The sequence below is a fragment of the Acanthochromis polyacanthus genome, chromosome 18 (assembly GCF_021347895.1).
Source record: "Acanthochromis polyacanthus isolate Apoly-LR-REF ecotype Palm Island chromosome 18, KAUST_Apoly_ChrSc, whole genome shotgun sequence".
NCBI lineage: Eukaryota > Metazoa > Chordata > Actinopteri > Pomacentridae > Acanthochromis > Acanthochromis polyacanthus.
In genome coordinates, this window is record NC_067130.1 from 22951834 (window position 1) to 22973261 (window position 21428).

Here is a 21428-nt window from a genome sequence, read left to right on the forward strand (position 1 = left end):
CTGGCAAGGGGAGTGTGATCATGGCGGGGTTTAGGACGTTTTCCTTCTTCCATAGGCTCAACTTCAACTTCTTTCGCGGCCATTGGGGTGCTGTTGATGTAGTTGTGATCGGTTATCCTAGCAACGGGCACTCGGCTTCGGCTAACATTAGCCATTTTCTCAGTAATGCTTTTATAGAGATCAGGACGAAGAGATGAGTTAAAACAAAACTCACCACGAAAGAGTCTATAAAATTGTGAAACTCCTGGTACCAAATATGTCAAGATTTACAGTCTTTGGACAGAAGACAGGTTAAAAATTGTCTGCTCCCGCAAAAGTCCAGCCGCTCACTCCGCCATCTTCCTGCTCCCTCTCAGGGTGTCCCATTCCTGCCGATCGTATTTATCATAGATATATACAAACCCTAGATGGCTCATGATCGCTGTCAGCCTATGGGGAGCGACGTCGCCACATGGCGGCCATCTTGGGACAGGGCTGCTCGATCACTCATAACATTGAAGTCAATGGAGCATGGATTTTAAAATCACTGTCGATTGCTCAATTTTCAACCGATTTTAGAACAGCTTGGTTTGTTATAAACGTCAGAGATGTACTTCTTTTACTGCTTACATAAGAATAATTAAAACCATTGAATTCATATAATAATGAACACATATCTTTTTCAGCATAAATGGATGTAAATATAATTTTATTATTTAGCATTGCACTTCTTTATTACTATCAGCTTTCTAATGCACAGACAAAAACAAAGCTCAACCAAAATCAATGCACAACAAACAGAGATGTTGTCTTTTCTTTTCATGAACCTGGTGCCTACATTACCCACAATGCATTTCGGCTGCAGGCTAACTAATCCAGGCATAGATGTATACAAACAATAAGTCTAAGGTCTCAATCAAAGTCTCTTAACAAGCAAATAAATACAACCACAACCACAAAGAATGTAATTTCGCCTAAAGATTAGGTTCTCAAAAAACGTTGGTCTCAGGAAAACCTAATAATTGAAAATCAGATTGTGAGTAACACCATCTTCAATGTGAGTAGCCAGGCAGAAAAGACACACAACTATGCTGCATTTTTCAAAACGAAAAGCTGCGATTTCAGAATTGAGCCTGAATCATAGCCACGTTAATAAGGCTTGTAATAAACTAAACCGTTTGTAAATCAATCAAGAATTGAGCGAGTTATGAGTGTTAAAGTGAGGAAATCATCCACCTTACCATTGACTACAGTACAGTGCGCCAGAGCAGTCCCCTGTCCTAAGATGGCCGCCAAGTGACGACGCCGCCGACTTCGCCTTGAGACATCTAGCGTTTGTATATATCTATGGTATTTATACCCTCCCCCTTCAGTAATAGGTGCCCACCACAGCTGCGAGTGTGACTTCTTTTGGAGTGACACTCGGTAGTGGAGGGGGAGTGTGTAGGGGGCGGTTTGGGATTCAGCCATACAAACACTGTGTTTGTATATATCTATGGTAGGGATAGTGTGTTGGGGGCGGTTTGGGATTCAGCCCCCTTCTCGCACGAGCAGCATAGCGGCAGTCAAAACAAAACGTCACTGTGCGTTGCTGCCACTTGGCGCTCACGCAGCCAATCAGGTTAAACGCTACGTAGCGTAAGTACAACTTAAGTACGTGCCAGGCTGCATGGTGCGTGCCGCCGCTATTGTTCTCCTGTGTTGTCGTTTATTCTTCACCTGTTCTTGTGTCTTAGCTCGTGTTTAAAAAGGTTTCAGGCGCTGAAGGGAGCGGCTCGGCTGCAGAGGAGCAGCTTGGTGAGAAGAAACCCAGTCGAAGTACGTGATATGTTGCCTTACAAACTGTCAGAAAGCTGCTAGCTACTTTTAGCCTTTGAAGCTCAGCTGATCACGTAATGCTAGCTTCTAACCTGCCAAATACGGACTCTATACATGATAACTAGTTTAATACCAAACTAGCTAACGGCTGTTCCCGCTGTGGTGTCACGGAGCCGAAGGAGCTCGTGTGAAGTGAAGTTAACCGGGTCACCCGCAGCGAGGGGAGAGTCTGGTGACCTTCTCAGACAGCTGGGTTTGCGGTCCACTTCATGGCTGTGAATGAACAATAACTACATCTTGCCAGAAGAATGAGAGGACCCAATATGTCAGTATTGTAAACACCACGACCCCCACTCGACACTTGCATTTGGAGTTACGTTTAAGTTTCTGGTCGTGTGTCCACTTACAAAAATGGCTCGCCGCTCAGCGGTGAACGTGTGGTGCCTTGGGAGTCGGGCTGTCAGCCTGCTGTATGGAAGCTCACTTCGTCCCCTCCGCACCTCAGTTTGCAATGCTTCATCAAAGGCCAAAGCTGGATTCAGGCCGGAGAAAGTAGCAGTGGTTACAAAGACGACACGGTATGAGTTTGAGCAGCAGCGGTATCGCTATGCAGGACTTTCTGAAGAAGATCTGAAACAGCTGGTAAGACTGCATTTCACTGTCAGGTGTGCATGTGACCCCCCCAAGACAAAAACATCCTGCCAGCTCAGTTTTTGAGGTTTTCGGTGTCTATGTTTGCAGCTTGCTATGAAGGGCTCCAGTTACAGCGGCCTTCTAGAAAGACACAATATTCATACCAACAATGTGGAACACATTGTAAAGAGCCTGCGGTAAGACATGACTCTAAAACATTTTCACAGTATTTACATGGGCAAAAAGAGAAGGTTTGTATTTTGCTGCTCTGACCCTGTTTGTATGCTTACGTTATGTGTTTACAGGAAAGAAGGTATTGATGTACGAGTAGTAAAGAGAGGAGAATACAATGAGGAGGTGGTGCGATGGGCAAATGCCATAATCTCTGCTGGAGGTAGGAATTTCAAATTATTTATTAGCTTTTGAATTATTCTTGTGCTGCAGCCTCTTCTGCTTGTGACACTGATTAATTACAAATGTGTAGGTAGTACATTGGAAAGTCCAGGGGCCTCATTTATAAAGCTTGCGTACGCACAAAACAGGGCTAGAAAGTGGCGTACGCCACTTTCTACGCAAAGGTTGTGATTTATAAAAACAAACTTGGCCTGAGAATGTGCGCACCGGTGCGCCAACCTTGATTCTTGATGCTTCCTTACGCACAAAACAGGGCGTAAATCACAAACTTTGCGTAGAAAGTGGCGTACGCTGTGATTTCTAAAACAAACTTGGCGTGAGACTGTGCGCACCGGTGCGCCAACTTTGATGCTTGCTTAAGCACATTTTGGAGACAAAGGGAACGGCAGTGCCGGAGGGTGAAGTGGCGAATTGAAACCAGATTGATCTCAAACCTTTATTGTTATCACATATTAGACTTGTAGAGCCGAATAATCATAAACCCTCATTGTTGTAGATGTTCATATAGTGCGTCATTCGGCCGACGACTGTATTTGCAGAACTATGTTCATATATTAACAGGAGCGGATTGAACGTTATTTCATTTGGTCGTTTGACCGAAGGGCCGGTCCACATCTGGGGCCTGTGCGTGATCTTTATTAAATAATTTTGTTTACTAATCACCCGGTGCCGGTATGGCTCATCGGGGAAAGCAGAAGACCCATTTGCAGGGGTGGTCTCCGACGCAGTGGCCCGGGTTCAATTCCTGCCTGCGGCATGTCTTCCCCCTACTCTTCTCCCCATTTCCTGTCACTCTTCACTGCAACTATCACAGTAAAAAGGCAAAAAAAATAGAGTTTTGTTTATTTATCCATATGCCGCCGAATGGGATGAGCGTCCAACCATTAATCAGCCCTGTACAGGCACGCAGGCACACATGCTTCACACCACAACCCCCGAGTGAAAATGAATTTGTCTATGTGAACCGAAAAAATACACATTCAATCAGTTTAAAAATTATTTGTACATCGGACATGATCATAGCAAATTTAGTGGCAGGGTGGCCTGGGTCAACACATGATTCATTCATCCTGACGCACAGCAGTGAAAAGACTGCCGGCCGGCGCTGCGTGAAATGCCGTGGATCCCGCAGCTTATTTATATACAGATACATTCATGAGTTACTTTGCATTGACCATTCATGGTAAAATGTGGGTGTGTTGTGGGCGGAATGTGAGGTGGATCCACCTGTGCAATCTTCCAGCTGGTGTGTGATTTATCAAGAAATTGCATGCAGCTGTGCTTACGCACAGTTTTATAAATCAGGGGCGAAGGGCATACGCCCTTTTCGTATTTTCGGCGTACGCAAACTTTAGTATGGATCCTACGCAATGTTTTATAAATGAGGCCCCAGCTTCGTAATCGCAAACCTCTGCAATTATTATAACTACCATTTGCTCAAATAAATAAACACTGAATCGGAGAATCTTCCTTGGCCTTCAACTTTTGTGTCCAGGCACGATGTAAAGAATGGGCAGGATTTTAACTTATTCAAGCCAGGGGGGCAAAAAGTCAAGTGAACAAAGGCAATCAGACAACAGATGCAAGTACACAATACAAGTTCTCTAACTGCAGTTTGTTTTGTTAGGTGATGGAACAATGCTACTTGTTGCCAGTAAGGTTTTAAGCAAGGACAAACCAGTTGTTGGAGTAAACACAGACCCTGAGAGGTAAAACACTGAGCATTTTGGAAAAGTTAAATTAATAAAGCATAAATGTTGGGTTGAGATCTCATTCATAAACACTGATATTTTGAGAGTATCTTCAGCTGAATTAAATTTAAATGTTTCCTCTCACCAAAGGTCAGAAGGACATCTGTGTCTGCCTGTACGCTACACTCGTGCCTTTCCAGAGGCACTGGACAAACTCTGTCGTGGTGAGTTTAGGTATGTATTTACTCATGAATAGTTTCGAAGCTGTCATGCTTTCCTTCTGGGGAACATGTAGGCCTGTCCCCTTGTGGGTGCGTTGTCGCTTAACTTCCATATTTCGTTTTTATAGCTTATTATATTTCCAGTGATAAAATGATAGCTGTATGTACCAGTGGCACACTTCATCAATGACATGAAGAAATTTTGCTGTCAATATGTTCAATAGTTTCGTCTGAGTGCATCATCTGGAAACTACCATGAAAATTCAAGAACAGCCTACCATATAATGAAGCCCCTCCATTACTCTCTGTGGCCTCCGTGAAGGTCTTCTAAGACACGCTAGTCTGTGGCTGCCGAGGCCTTGTCTTACCTGTTACCTGGTGTAAGTTGCAGTTTACAGGAACTAATGGTTGTTTTTGTGGGATAGGCTTTGCAGTCCAGGACAGCTAGGACCCTGTGTTCACCATTACCTCAACCTAAGCGATACACTCCCAGTAGCACGCTCCAAGGGCTGATGGACTTCATGTTGGGTTTTGTGCAGAGGCTGGTAGAGGGTCTCTGTTCACTCTGAACTTTAATTTCAGCATGGTGCAGCAGCTTAACATCAGTCGCCCTTCCGTGTGCCTCTGGGTTCTACTTGCTATTTCATTTAATCTATATCAAGGTGAAATCATTCCTGTTTTTATTAATATTTCTAAATGTATGTGTTTTTCGTTCTTGTGCTGACATTAGATTAAACAGTTAAAGTGGTTCAGTTGAAAACAAACCTTTTTTTAAAATTGAAAGTAGGTCACTACAAATGACAAATAATTATCATTATTGACTAAAACAAAAAATTTATCGTGATCTGTATTGCTTAGTTTATTACAACCTACAGGTGAGATATGTTGACATCTTAACTGTAATCTTGTAAACACTTTGAAGCTGTTGGCTGTCATTAGCTTGGAGTTAAACACAAGTTTAAATCTATGTTGTCTGGAAAAAAGTCACATGGTGTCTAAAACCGCAAAGCTGTGTCCTCAGTCTCAGTGGGACATCCTAAATCCAGTTACTGTCCTGTGAAGATGACCTACCTGCTACCACAGGACAGTGTGTTGTGAGGTTCATTTGAAAGCTGCTGCACAGGATGCTTTAATCAAACTGCGAGTTTGTTTTGTAAAAGACCCAAATAAGACTTAATATGATGGTTTTCAGGATAAAAGATGTGTTATTGTTTAAGTAAATATCTGAATAAAAATTTGATATCAAGATTACATTTAACTTTTTACTTTTTTGTGTCAGGGAAACAAACAAGGAAATCTTCATTATACAAAAAATAGCTGAAATGTTTTAAGGCTCTGAGGACTTCTTTACACTGTCTTTGCATGAGCAAAAATGCAGTCATATACACTCAACAAAAAAATAAACGCAACACTTTTGTTTTTGCTCCCATTTTTTATGAAATTAACTCAAAGATCTAAAAATGTGGTTGACATTCCTGCTGTCAGCATGCCAATTGCACGCTCCCTCAAATCTTGCCACATCTGTGGCATTGTGCTGTGTGATAAAACTGCACCTTTCAGAGTGGCCTTTTACTGTGGGCAGTCTAAGGCACACCTATGCACTAATTATGGTGTCTAATCAGCATCTTGATATGGCACACCTGTAAGGTGGGATGGATTATCTCAGCAAAGGAGAAGTGCTCACTATCACAGATTTAGACAGACTTGTGAACAATATTTGAGAGAAATAGTGATATTGTGTATGTGGAAAAAGTTTTACATCTTTGAGTTCATCTCATAACAAATGGGAGCAAAATCAAAAGTGTTGCGTTTATATTTTTGTTGAGTGTAAATTTAGGATAAATTCTTGTACTAAAAGTGTCTTTCAATCAATCAAACCTTTATTGTCATTGCACACTTTCATATACAATTAAATTTCATTTGAGCTGCCAAAGGCAGCTCGGGCCTGTCTTGAGGAACAGGAAAACCAAAGACATTTGAGATCTGGGTAGGGATAGCAGAGGGTAAAAGGGAAAAAAAAAAGGTTCATTATATCAAATAAAATCTCCAAAGTTGGGAAATTCAATTTGACAAGGAACTTGGGAAAAAAGGTTTAGGAGAGCTATCTGTTGGCCATGAAAACTTCCAGAGGAGTTTTGTTATTGTTCCAAGGGCGCCAGAATGTAATCAGTATCCTTCTTGTTTAGGTGGGGGAGAGGAGCAATTTCACCTTCCCCCAAGCTGCTCTCAACTTTTTAGACCTCAGCTGTGGGGATCAGCCGTTAGCTTTCATATGACAAATGTGATTTTTGTGCAAAAAGAAATGCTTCAAAAGCCTTTCAACTCGGCTTTGAAAGTGAAAATGTTTTTCAGTACTTGCATAACCCAACAAGAATCGTTTTGTGATGGTATTTAAAAATAGACTAAAACATTGGTCTCTTTATAAAGTTAAAATGGCCTCTTGTGAAAAGCCTTATTGTTGATAAAAATATCACTAGTACCTCAAATCCTATCTCTGAGTAAAATGCAGCTTTTTCTTTACATACAAAAGCATCTCTGCCTTGTAGTTTTCTTTTTTCCTATTCTAATCTGTGAGTGAGATCCAGAGCCGAACAGCTGCTTATTGACCATGTTGATACATAATCTATGTATTTGTGCCATTGCTGGAAATGGAGGAGTTTATTTATCCTGTTTGAGTGTGGTCTCCTTTCTGCAATGGGGACCCCTGCAAAGACACAATCCAATTGCTGTGATGCCCTCGTACTTGGCCTTTCTGGTCACTTTGCTTCAGAATCTCATCAAACATGTCATGCAGACTCTGCCCTGTGATGTCTGTTTGTCTTCCTGCTCTGTGGGTGATCAAGCCCTCGTGTATTTCAGATGGCAACAGGAATGTTCAAAAGTCAAAGTATAGGTTCTTAAAGGGGAACTTCGTTTTTTTTCAACCTGGGGTCTGTTTCCATATATAATTTCATACATGTGAGTGATGGAGAAATGAATTTTTGACGTAGTTCCAGTATTTAGCCAGGCAGGCAGCTTAGCAGCTCAGCTAGCAGCTCGGTTAGCGAAAAGTATGGGGCAGCTGGCCCCCCCGCGTCAAAGTCCGCCCTAACGTGCTTTTTGCCCCACACTGACCGGCTCAGATAGTCTGAACGAGTGTCCCACAACATACTAGAGATGAGAAGTGAACGAAAACTTCCACATTACCTGGCGATTGCTCTTTGTTGTGGTCTGTATCCAAATCTCAGGACGCTAGAACGCAAATCTTGTTCCGAAATCGCGCGAGAGCTCGCGCCAAAACACCGGTTTTGGCGCGAGCTCTCGCGCGATTTCCCCTTTAAATTTGGGATCTAGTGAAATTGCAATGCAGAAAATGGGGTCCGACTCAGTTTGATTGAAGTGTTACTTGACATTCTCCAATGACGTGATCTTTGTTTTAATGCAATGTCCGTGTCAATGTTGTTGCTTAAAAGACATCTCACGCTCTCAATGCGGGGATAACGTCAGCAGTGAATGCATTTGAGCTAATTTCTCTTGTCAGCTGTTCAAGTGGGGAGAAAATTGTTAAAAAAAAAAAATTCAACTGAACTTCACTGGTACATGGTGAGGGTTGTGAGTAGGTCATAGTCTATGTGTAGCATTTTTTTCTTTTTTTATCAGGTATGCTCAGTTGAGAACAATTTCTCATTTACAATAATGACCTGACAAAAGGCTCCAGCAGGAAGAAAGATAACAAATAAATAAGGACATATCCAAAAATTACACACAAGTGTCTAAACTAATGCGAGAAATTTAATGAAAACATTCAGCATGTGCAGTGGTCTGCTGCAGCTTCTATTTAAAAATTAAGGTGATGGAAGTGATGGCAGCAATGAAATACTGTGCTTTAGAATTTTTTTCATTATGTAGAATATACTATTCCCCTGAGTGCCACCATCTGGCTGTAGTCTTGTTGGTTTAATTCTTTGCTGAATCTGCACAGCCTGCAGGCATAAGTAGTGTATGATTATCTGTGAGCTACCACATCCAACATACTACTGTGCTTTTTGTGGACAGCCAGCTGCAGGGTGTGACATGCAGCCAAAACTAGCCAGACCACTATCTGTCACAACTTGTCATATTTATGTCTTTGTGGGAGGCTATGCACTAGTATTAACTGTTCCAAGTTAACATTTGATTGGTAATCCACTGTACTTATTTATTTATTTATTTATCTATTTCATAGGGACAGTACATATTAATGAACACAAGTGTAAATATGCCAGATTATAGCCAAATGCTAATTTCCATCTATTTTCCCTGCCAGGTTGATGTAATGTGTCACATAAAACATGCAATAAAAAGTTCACAAATATAATAGGACAAAAGAGGACAGAGGAATCACAAATCACAATAACAATAAAGAAAGACAATATGTAGGACAGACACAGTGAGGACAAGACACAAGGACAATTTACATCCACAAGACTCCATAGAAGATCAAAGGATCCCCGCAAAGTCACCCAAACAATGCAAAATATCACAATAAATGGACTTTTTTAAAAGTTTTTTGATGCATTGCACACTTGCCCTAAGGTGCATTTAGTGGTGTACATACTACTAAATATAAATTATTTAAATTGGTTTATAAAAATATACAGTATAATAAAAAAAATACTTCCCATGAAGTGCCATAGTTCATTGCACATTGCTCTAAGGTGCCATAGTTCATTGCACATTGCCCTAAAGTGCTATAGAGCATTGCATATTACTCTAAGGTGCATTTATTATTTTACATTAATTATGCTCACAGGTTTGGGTTAACCTAAGCCAATCTTTTAGTTTAATTTTAAAAGCTGTAAAGGTGGGGATCTCCCTCACTGTCATTGGCAGACTGTTCCACTGTACGCTGCCTTTGTAAGACAGAACATTTCGACCAATGACAGTTTTTCTCTGTGGAGCCTCACAGTCACCTCTGCTTACGGCTCGAGTGGTAATTGAGGAACTTCTATATTTTATGTAACTTTTGAGGGGAGGTGGAGTCAGCCTGTGTAAGGTTTTATAAATAAAACAGATTTTTAAATTTTATAAAGTTTTCAAAGGTTAACAAATTATATTTTGGGAGAATGTTACAGTAATGGTAAGTGAAAGGTTGTTTTTTTTTAATCTAAGATTTTTAATGCTTTTTTATAAAGCCTTTTAATTGGTTCTAAAATCGTTACTCCTGTCAAAGACCAAATTGTTATACAGTAACTTACGTGGGAAAAGATCATACAGTGCAAATATATCATAGCAGCTTGGTCACTAATAGATCGTCTTATTTGGTTAAAGTTAGACACATTATACCTAATAATTCTAGATATCATTTGACATGATTCTTAAATGAGAGTGTAGAATCTAGTAACACTCCTAAATATTTGAAATCATTTACTAATTGCAGCTCCTGATTTCCAAAATATACATTTGAACAAGCAATGTTGGTGGCTCTTTTTTGGAAAAAAAACATGCAGATTGTTTTTTGTGTATTTAGCTGTAAACAGGAGCTGGTCAACCAATTCTGAATTAAGGTTAAAGCTGATGTTAAAGTTTGGGCTGCTTCCTCCGGTGTCTTTGCACTTGTATAAATCACCGCGTTGTCAGCGTATAACTGTATGTCCACACCCTGACAGACATCTGGTAGATCATTTATATAAAGTGAAAACAAAACAGGCCCCAAAATAGATCCTTGAGGGACACCTAGTGGACAATCCAAATAAGACGATCTCTTCCCATTGACCACTGTGGCCTGCCTTCTGTTCGATAAATATGATGCCATCCATTTCAGGGCATGGTCAGAGAAATTAAATGTTTGCAGCCTTGACAGAAGCACACTATGATTTACAACATCGAATGCTTTTCTCAAATCTAGGAAAACTGCCCCTACATAATTAATTTTTTTCCAATCTCCCTTTAACTTTTTCTATAAACATTATTATAGCAGAATGTTAAATTTGTTGCAGAATCTGGCAACTATAAAGTGATTTTGATGACGTACCACAATTTCATTCTTGGATGTGGTTTATTTCTCAGCAGAATTTCACCTTGTAAATAATTGTCAAGAAAATTCTTCAGTGGAGTCCTGACTTCTCCAAATTAATACTCAGAGTTGTCTCTCAAGTCAAAGTTTTACTTGAGCAAGGAATCACTTGAACAGAGCACAGTCTGAACAAGCGACTGACTATAGGTGGAAACAGTTTAGCTTTTGAGCAGGCACATAAACAAGTTACGTTGGTGTTATCAGTTTCTGAGCAGCCAGTTTCGACCGGCTGCTTGCACGACCAACTTGTTATATTTTCATGGCAAAATTAATCATGGAAATTTGCTGGGTACACTGGGTTATGTGAGTTTACAGTAGTTTGAAATCTTAAAGAGCATCATCATTATAATTTCATAACATTAGTTCAGTGAAAATCCAATGATTTTTTTTTTTCCTGGTGTAGTAGTTTGTGACTGAATGGAGAAATTCTTTTCAGGATTTTTTTCTTCTCTTTCAACAACATGCCATTCAAACTTTATGCAAGTTTTGCATTTTAGAGGGTTAAAAAAAACATGAAGAAGCTGTTTAAGGTTTGAGAAAATAGTGGTGTTGCCAGTGCTGTAAAGTGTTTTATGTATTTTATTTACATGTTAATGAACACCAATTAAATGGTAGTGTCCCATTCAAAGAAATGTATATTCTTCTTTTTGAAGAAACATTCCCAAAACCAGTTTACTTTAAACCTAGTATTGCTTTGAGATGAATGATTTTGTCTCCTAACATTTCTGTGCTGTGTTTAGATGGCTGTGGCGTCAGAGGATCCGTCTGCATTTAGAGGGCACAGGAATAAATCCCACTCCCGTGGACCTGCACGAACAGCAGCTGAGCCTGGAGCAGCACAGCCAAGCTCACCGCATCACCACCATGGAAAGCCAGCGGAGTACGACATCACCCAGCTTGTGTGCCTGTCTCAGTTTGTCTGTCTGTGTCGTCCTGTCTGCTCTTCTGTGTCGTTTCTGCACAAGTTAAAATATGTTAAATTGACTAAAGTGGGGTGATATTTTCTCTGATTACAATTTTGATCATTGCTGATGGTTTCCCGTGGCTGCTGTCATTCTCCTAATTCAGTGACATTTTTCAGGGACAGGAACACTACGGGAGAGTTTCATCAAGCCTAGTCTACTCCCTATTAGAAGCTTGAATGAAATCTTCATCGGAGAATCTCTGTCTTCCAGGTACCTCAGTTATCTAACCTTATGCTTGAAGTTCATATTAATGTGCGTACAATTGTCCTGGTGCATGTTGTGACCCGCATTAATCCACAGCCCCTTCACCACCGCCCTGCTCGTTTCTCCAACACTCATCAGGGAAAATCTCTGTCCACCACAGGGTGAAGTTAAAATCCTTCAATCCCCATGTTAACCTCTTGCTCCATAGGGCTTCCTACTATGAGATCTCGGTCGATGATGGCCCTTGGGAAAACAGAAGAGTTCAGGACTCAGTATTTGCACAGGAACGGGATCCAAAGCCTGGTAAGGCACAAGTATAATCAACTTTCTAAATATAAAATGCTTAACTAGTGCCTGATGCACAGATTCTCCAAAGAGAATCAATAGTGAACTTTGGATATGACTCAGGACGAACGCCCTTAACAATGTAACAGTATTGCAGCTATTCAAACATCACTAGGAACAAGACTGAGTTCAGTCAGCTTTAGTCTGATGCAAGAGGAAAAGGAGGCCTTGCAGGCTAACGGGCTGAAGTGACATTAATTGCATACAATTGAACATCTTAAACCTCACCAGGAGGAGAACTAACAATGTGAAATTTGAGACATCAAAAAACTTTAAGCTTTCCTCTCATGCCATCATCAGGCCTGAATGTCAGCCTTGCATAGAAGATGTACAATGCATACATCCTCTGAATTTTCACGTAATCTACAAAAAGGCTGAAATCAGTTGATCTTCACGGCCCCATGACCTTTTTCTTGATCACCTGGTGTCAGGTATGTCAAAAAGTACCATCTGTCTGTGGTATGTTTACAATAAATATCTGCTGTCTGCAGAACTAACAGCTCAGCTCACTGACTGTTTCTTCTTCTGGTAGTGGACTAGTTTGCTTTCAAAACACTACCCAGTGTGCCCACTAGGGTTATGACTCTGACATTTTTTCAAAATTTCTACTTTCCTGATGTTGCATTTGGTGAGCTTTTATTCATACATTCATTTTTTGAAAAAACCTCCCGCACCCAACATCACCTCACTTTTGGCCAAGTAGGGTACACAACTAAGAAGGTGGCACCCATGTCAACAATCCATCCTTCAAAACGTTCACGACACGTACCTGAACTGAGTGACTGCTCTGCAGAGTCTGCAAGCCAAGTGTTTACATCAGAGTCAAGTTGTGATGAGGAGGGCAACAGCAGCAGTGAATCTGATCCTGAGGCAATTCCAGAAGAAGCCCCAGTCAAACGTAAAAGACGTCACTCAACAACGTCTGCTGCTAAACTGGCAGTCAAGCATTCTCTGTCATCCAGAAAAACATCAAATATTCTGCAAAGTTTGTCAGAAGAAGGGATAGATGTGCCAACACCATCACAATCAGGAGTTTGGCGTCGAATGATAGAGAATGCAACAGAAGTAAAAGCTGCTGTCCGGAGTTTGAATCGCAGTGTCTCCCAAAACACTGTTGGTCCCACCGCCCCCCCTCTGATTTCGCCCCTTTATTTGTGCACGCGCGCAGTACATGAGAGGAGTGCCCGGAGTGCTGCAGCATCTTGCCTGTTTTGCTGTTTTCCACTCTTCTACATTTAGTACATTTAGTAAATGATAAAGGAATTACGTTAGAATGCTGTATTGAGTCTAACTTGTCCTAATACCAAAATAACATGAATCTGCTAGGACGAACGAGTAAAGTTTCAATATGTGATTACACTCGTGTATCCCTCTTGATGACGGTTGTTATCAAACTTAGTGCATTTACGTGTGTATATGTGTTACACCGTTTATTTATTTCTATCTAGAGTTCAGAATTGCATGACTCCTCTGACGAAGAGTATGTCCCAGACGCCCCAACATCTTCCTCCAGAGGTCGGGCATCTAAACGAATCCGTCAGGCGGGCTATGGAGACCGTGGTCGGGGAGCGACGCGAGCACCCCGAGCCAAAAAACGTCCTGCAGTGTCTTGGCTGACAAGCCGTGGGATTGGTAACTTTTCTGGAAGTTGCTGATCCCTGATGCTCTCTCCTCCACAAGCAAAACAAATGTGCTCGCGGTTGCGTAGTGCGTAGCTCTCCCACCTCTGCATGGGCTTGCTTGCTGTGCGCGTAACCGTTGATTGACAGCATGACAAAGCTGAAGCTCGAACTTGATTGGTCGGCAGCGACCGGCGCTTTTTGGAATAACATGGGGGTCTATGAGAGGAAGGCGGAGCTCAGGAATAAATTTTCATATCGCGTTATACTAACTTTATATTATAGTATCGAACTAGACTAACACATTTAAGCTTTGTTAAAAAATGATACATAAATTGAAAACAAACGGAAACCCCGGACAGCAGCTTTAAGACTCGGCTAAAAGAAATGATCTCAGAAGAGCACTTTTGCTTGCATTTTGATAGCAAGAAAATTGACAATAAAGAGTACCAGGTTGTCTGTTTAAAGAACTCAACTAGAACTCTAAACCTTGGGATCTTGGCTTGTAAAAGTGGGTCAGCAGATGACATCTTTGCACCACTCCAAGTCCTGCTTGATGAATACAATGCATGGAACAGCATTCGCATGATTCTCTCTGACACAACAGCAGTGAATACTGGTAAAAAAAAAAAGTGGTATTGTTGTTAGGCTTCAAAGAAAATTTCTCCAGAAGGGGACTCCCAGAACCTCAGTTCATTGGTTGTCAACACCATGTCCTGGATCTTATACTGCGTCACGCATTAGATTTCTATTTTCCAACAAAATCTTGTTCACCTGATATAAACTACAAGTTCATCAATGAGATTTTGGCAGATTATGATGATCATCAAAGGCATATTCTGGTATAGCAATTATGCCTAAGAGTGAGAATCCTGGATGGAAGGATGATTTCAAGTTCCTCTTGAACTCTGTGAAGCATACAAGCTTTACCAAAAAGAAGAAAAATGGCCTCAAATTAAATGGTGCAAACTGCCTTCACTTCACAGTGCTAGATGGAATTCAAGAGGAACTTTTGCATTAATTGCCTTTTTCCTCCTTCCAAGTGGAGAGAACTTGAAACTCACTTGCACTTTCATTGCAACCACATGGGCACAGGTCTGGTTTTCTAATCAGCACTATTCGCAGAATGTTTATGATGAACTATTCTCGGCTGTCCACAACTTAAGTGCTCCAAAGCTGTGAAATGCTTCACCACTCATTGGGTAAAGGAACCATCACTGCTTGATGTGCCTCGCTCCAACATAGTGGCTGAGAGAGGTGTAAAGCTGATGGAGCAGATCCACGCCACTTGCAAAACTGACAAATATCTGAACTGTAAATTTATCAACACTAATTCAGAAATTTGAGACTTTTGCTGCAGATCTTTAATAATATTATAATATTTCTAACTTCTTCTGCCAGTGTACTGGTTAATTTTAATAATAAAATTGGTTTACAGAAATTCTATGATTTAATTTACTATCTTAGCAATGTGAGGCTTTTTTTTTGGTTTACGGGCGTCATTTTTCGTTGTTTAAATAGTAAATTACTTCAGGTGCGGGAGGTTTTTTCAATGTACGAACAAAAACGTTATTTTTGTGAGTTTTAGGCTAAGGTTCATCATTTAAAACTACAGGCTTAGAAATCTAATATTAGTCATAAGTAACCCTGGTGCCCACATCATCTTGTGTGGATCAATAGAACAGAAAGCAACTGCAAAGAGACTTCTTCTTCTTCAACTTGGTACAGATTTCATTTGGACTTACAGATGAGCTGATTAGTTTTTGGTGGTTGAGATCAAAGGTCACTGTGACCGCACAAAAGACATTTTTGGCCATAACTTAAAAATGAATACATTTAGTTATTGGTGAAAATGTGTTTTGAACAGATTTTCGGAGAGTGGAGTAGTGAATGAGGCTATATGGGCAGTGTCTGGTTGTTTTGATTGACAGACAGTTACAATTCGTCATTTGCATATACTAGGATTGAATTGTTGTTGTACGTTACTCTTAAGTTGGTATTTATTTTGTATCCAAAATTCTCAAAATTGATTGCAACAGTGAGGAAGTGTTTTTTTTGTCTGGTCACTACAACCAACAAGCGATCCTTATTTCCATTGTATTTAAAAAAAAAAAAAACTTTTTATCTGGTGTTGTGCAGGCAGCCAGTATGTACCACAGTAATTTGTGGATATACATGAAAGCAATGCTTTACACTGGCAGGATGAATACAGTAGATCTTATCTAATCCAGTATGGGTTTTTGTCAAATTCAGTGAATGTCCTCATGACTTGCTGTCTATTCTCTGTGTGGGGTGAAAAACATCTGGTGCTGGTGCACACAAAGACTCAACCGATTCCACACAACACTGTTTTCGCAGGCTTGTCCTGTTGTATGCTTCAAGTTCTGCATATTCCTAGCCTTTTGCTCAGGACAGGAAGAAAGGGAGTGAGGGGGTGGTCTTTTTCAAACCACCAACCAGCTAAGTATGCTAACTAGCTGTTAGTCTTCTTCCCGAATCCACAAAGCTCACCTTTTCAAAATAAAAAAAAATGGATTTAGTTTAAATACAAACTAAATCAGTACAACAAATTAATCTTAAATGCCACCAACTGAAATCATTACAACTCTTAAGACCTCTCAGTGCTGATTAGCCACATTTCATAGTAATAAGACATCCCATGTGCTAAATCCTGTCTTAGTCCTCTCATTTCTCTCATGACTTTTTGGTCTTGCTGTCTGCAGGTCCTACAACATCAACAAACTTGCTGAACAAGCTGTGGAAGAGGTTCTTAAAATTGGTGAGTACATGTGCATGTTTTGATGCTAAAATTTGTGTGGAATAAAGATAATCAAATCACGTCACCTGACTTCACTGAGCTTATTTTTCTTTCTGTCCTCAGGAAAGTCTCAAGCAGGTCTTGATATCCCACTTAACCGAGAATTTATTGAGAAGGGTGAGCCTATAATCCTTCTGTCAGTGTTATGGACGTATATTTTTAGGCCTTTTTTTTAATGTTGCAGTGGGTCTGTGTGTGTTCAGTTACAGACAAATACAACGAGTCTCTAGTGTTCAGTCCAGATGACAGCCGCTTGTTCTACAGTGTCAGGGAGCCCATCGTCAACAGAGTCTTCTCCAGCAGTCGGCAGAGAGGCTTTGCCAGCAAGTCAGTAATGCTATTCAGTCTAATAAGGGACTCTTTACATAAAAATGTAACACTTTTGCCTCTGCTCCTTCAGGGTGTGTGTCCGCTCTCGGTGTTGGGATGCCTGCATGGTGGTGGACGGCGGTACCTCCTTTGAGTTTAATGATGGTGCCATTGCCACTATCAGCATGTGCGAGGAGGACCAACTCCGGACAGTCGTTCTGGAAACCTGCATACAAATCGCAGAGCTAGGAACACCTGACTGATTTCCTCTGCCGAGCCAACAGTGGTTCCAAAAAGGATGTGGTCAAAGGGACCCCCTGCTTTTAACCTACACAGGCGGGCCTAGTTTTTTATACCTGGTAAAAGTATTATTTTTGCTTTTGTTAACTTTGTTTTTTTTCCCCAAATATTTTTTTCCTATTTTAGATTGTTTTTCTTTGCTTTTTTCCTCCATGCCACAGTACACCACTAAGCGATGCCATGTTAAAATCCATTTTGTGCTGTAGATACTGTGAGACAGGATTTAAAGTGTCACCAGAAACTACCTGTCACTGCATTAAGTTCACAGGAAACATCTATGCTCGAGCAGAGAGAACAGATCAGTGATACAGAGGGCTTTTGTTAATAGAAGGCAACATTGATTGTTGTAAATATGTATCTATTTCACATTTTCATTGGAGCAGTGACTTTTGTCATCCTGTCAATCAACTTCTACATGGCCTTGACGAAGATGCATGTCTGTCTGTGCATTAGCAGCTGTGTTCACAAAGGATCTTATCTTCCAACTACAGAAATAAGGTTTGATTACCCAGTGAATCCAAGAGTTAAGATTTATGGTTGTTTATTAAACTATCAGGCAAAGATGGATTTTAAGAGCATTTTTGGTTTGATGAATAATTCTGTGCCAGCTGAAATATTTCAGTTTAATGAGGTTGTAAACTGTATTTTTGCCATGTCATGTAGGAGAGTTTAATGTGTCACCACCTGTGTTTTTGAGTTTTTTTTGTTTTTTTTTCCATCTTATCAGTGAGCTGATTCAATCCTGATGAAATAAGAATCATTACTGCCAGCGCATCACTATGAGCCGGTTCTAGTACAGAAGTCCAGTGTTGCCTGTAACTTCCTTGGATTTTGGAGCTACTTTAAAGACCTTTGAAATTCTTGTCAAAGTTTGAACTAACAAGACTGTTTTAGAAATTTCTCTTATCTCAGCAACTGTGAAGCTAACTTGTAGCCTGAGAGTGTTTGCAAATATGACCCCAGATTGTGATGTGGTTTCATACCAGTTTCCACTAATTGACTGTTGAAGGATAGCATTGAAGTTATTCTGTATCATATATATTTACTTTGTTGTCAACCGATCCCAATGACTCGGCATCAAGTACAGCTCACAGTTATATAGTTCCTTAATTAGCTTGTCCCTGTTTTATCAAACATTACTCAAACAGGAAGAAAAAGTGAATTTATTGGAGACTTTTTATAGCGGTAGATAAATCTGCACTGGACGCTATAGTGAGTATTTGTGGCAGCAGGATAGTGTATGTGGGGTTGAGTCAAAATAAAGTACAGTGCGTGTGTTCATAGTAGTGATGAACATTCACTGACATGTTTTAACAGTTGTGGACAAGCCTTTGAGACATACACAGCACCCATTAGCAAGATACAATCATTGTTTGTTTGGGTCTGCACATGGGATTCATTAACACTGAAAAATAAATCCGGACTGTCAACAGACTTTGTGCTGACAGTACAGCAGATTTAAATTTATATGGTATATGAAAACACAGCCACTGTTAGAGCTTGTTGTTGTGAGTATAGATATTTTTGGAACATAGTTTTTTTTTCTAGCTGCTTACGCAATAATTACAATTTCGGAGTACAAAAATAAAGTTAGAGTGAAAACAATCAAATGCACTAAGAAAAGAACTCCATGTTTGAAAGAGCATTTTCCTCCATGCATTTTGGTCAAATGTATGTCTTGTCAGAAGGCAGGAAAATGAGCTCTGGAAGTGCTACTGAAATAACAGCATGTGCCTGAGGCAGACATGCCAAACTGCAGAGTTTAAACTGTATTGACTGAAACACATGTTCAGCCTGTAACAACACTAAATGCTTGCACAATGCTGTTCACAGATTCTGAAATTCTGGACAGATTGATGAGCACAGTGGAGCGGTTGTAATGATTTCAATGTATAATGAAAATCGAGGAGATCTTTTGTATATTTTTATAATTCGACTCCATCAGTAAAAAAATAGCGATGTATCTTATAACGCCTCCTGACCTGGACATGTGGCCAGAGGTGTTCTTTTTGTGGTTTATATCACAAACTGATTAGGAAATTGTCATGCAGCGTGCCAAAGGCAAGGATCCTCATGGAAACACTGTGTTAGGATGTGTTTTGTTTGGAAATGGATAAAGTGGTATGAAACAGAAAAGCTTTTGTGTAGTTATTTAACTTCATTATACTGTATCTTTAAACGATTGATCAGTAATGTGCTGTTAAATGTTTTTTAGTGGGCAGATTTGTTGATTATCCAAATTACTGACTCATTTTTAAACAAATGTACAATCAGTGTTTTAATGAAATTACCTTCTATAGTATCATGATGTAGACAAATATTTTTGAAACTTTGAGTGACAGTGTTTAATTCATTTCAAATACAGTCATTTAGACATTACTTGGTCCCTCTCCCATTATCTCACCACCTCTCTGATTTGTCCTGTCACTCTTTGGAGGACTGACCTGCCTAGTTCTAAAGTGAACTAGCTCCACCTCCACCAGCAACAGCCAATGCTGGTTATATATTGGCACATTCAAGATCTAAAATGTATCATTTATACTGTACTTTGACAAAGACCATTTTACTATAGAACCAGCACTCTTACTGATGTAGATTTTGCTGATAATGTTGTGTTGGAATGGAGGACTTATACTCTATTGTCCTGGTGCTGAAATATACATAAAAGTATACAGTAATAAAACAAATAAAAAAAACTTTAAAGACTAAAGTGGCAAGCTGTTCTAAATAAATAAGAACAATGTGTAGAGGTTAAGGACCTTCTACAGTCTGGAGAGGTTTGATCACAAATTGCAAAGAAACCACTTTTTCAGACAGAACCAAGAAGGCTGAAGGATGCAAAGCCTGACAATGACTGAAGACTGTTGGACAACAGTCCTGCGGTGCAAGAATCAAAATTTAAAATGTTTATCATAGGCAACTTGTGAAAGGAAGAGATGTAGAGAGGTACATGGTTGGTGCCGCTTTTCTTAGTTCTGTTGGGGATATTGGAAGTGATGGAATCGTGAATGCTATAAAGTACAGAAATACTTTGACTAAAAATCATACCAACTGGATGTGACAGCAATGGATTGTGTGTGTTCATCTGGATAGAGCAATCAAAGAACTACTCTGATAAGTGCAGAAGGAAGCTTGGTATACTATATACCAAAAAACTGTCAACCAGAGTGTTCAAGGCTTGCATAGTGTAAAGAGAGGTCACTGAAGACTGACATTAGCCTGTTGAAGGAATTATGCACAGATTTTTTGTTTTAAATACTGTGGACATGTTGTTGTGTACGGAGGAGCTTCTCATTTCTTAAACGACTATTTTGGAAGACATATCCTGTGGTCACAGAGAGGATATTAATCTGTCTCAGAAGGGTCAAATTATTGGCCTCCATCAAGCAAAGAAAACAAGTAAGGAGATTTCTGAAAATCAAGTTAAGAAATATTCAATGCATTACTAAAACCTGAATGATTGTGGTGAACCATCATCTTCGAGGAACAAATGTGGTCGGAACCAACTCTGAGATGATCAGAGGAAATCAATAGAACTCACAGCTATGTTTAAGAGTGAAAGTAAAAGCATTTCCACATGCACAATACAAAATGAACTTCAGGGATTGGGACTTAACAGCTGTGTAGCTCTAAGAAAACCACTTATGTGAGACTAAACAGGAAAAAACAGCTTCAATTTGCTAGGTAGCATAAAGACTGGACTCTGGAGCAGTGAAAGGTCATGTGATCTGATTAATCCAGATTTGCCCTGTTCCAAAGTGATGGGGGCATCAGGGTAAGAAGAGAGGCAGATGAAGTGATGCACTGATCGTGGCTAGTGCCTACAAGTCTGTGGGGGTTAGGGTTATGATCTGGGGTTGGTCAGGTTCAACATATGTATTCCAAAGAATGAAAATTCTGAATGACCAGGTCTTTCTTAATAATACATCAAATTTATATAGCGCTTTTTGGTCACTCAAAGACGCTTTACAAGATAGACAGAAAAAAAAAATTTAAGCAAAAGTCAGATCAAACCAGTGGGTTTTTAGGAGGGTTTTGAAGGTCGAAATTGAGTCAGAGTTCTTCCTTGATGGCAGGG

General features: G+C 40.1%; 1 protein-coding gene across 1 annotated transcript; it reads left to right on the plus strand.

Annotated features, from left to right (window-relative positions):
• Nucleotides 1–2133: 2133 nt before the first annotated feature.
• Nucleotides 2134–17313, plus strand: nadk2 (NAD kinase 2, mitochondrial). Its single transcript, XM_022222201.2, is given in 13 exon segments — nt 2134–2439; nt 2539–2627; nt 2736–2824; nt 4472–4553; nt 4686–4769; nt 11531–11670; nt 11872–11965; nt 12168–12205; nt 12208–12262; nt 16647–16702; nt 16805–16858; nt 16945–17068; nt 17142–17313. Coding segments are annotated over 13 exon segments (1308 nt in total). The 5' UTR covers nt 2134–2208.
• The last annotated feature ends 4115 nt before the right edge of the window (nt 17314–21428 follow it).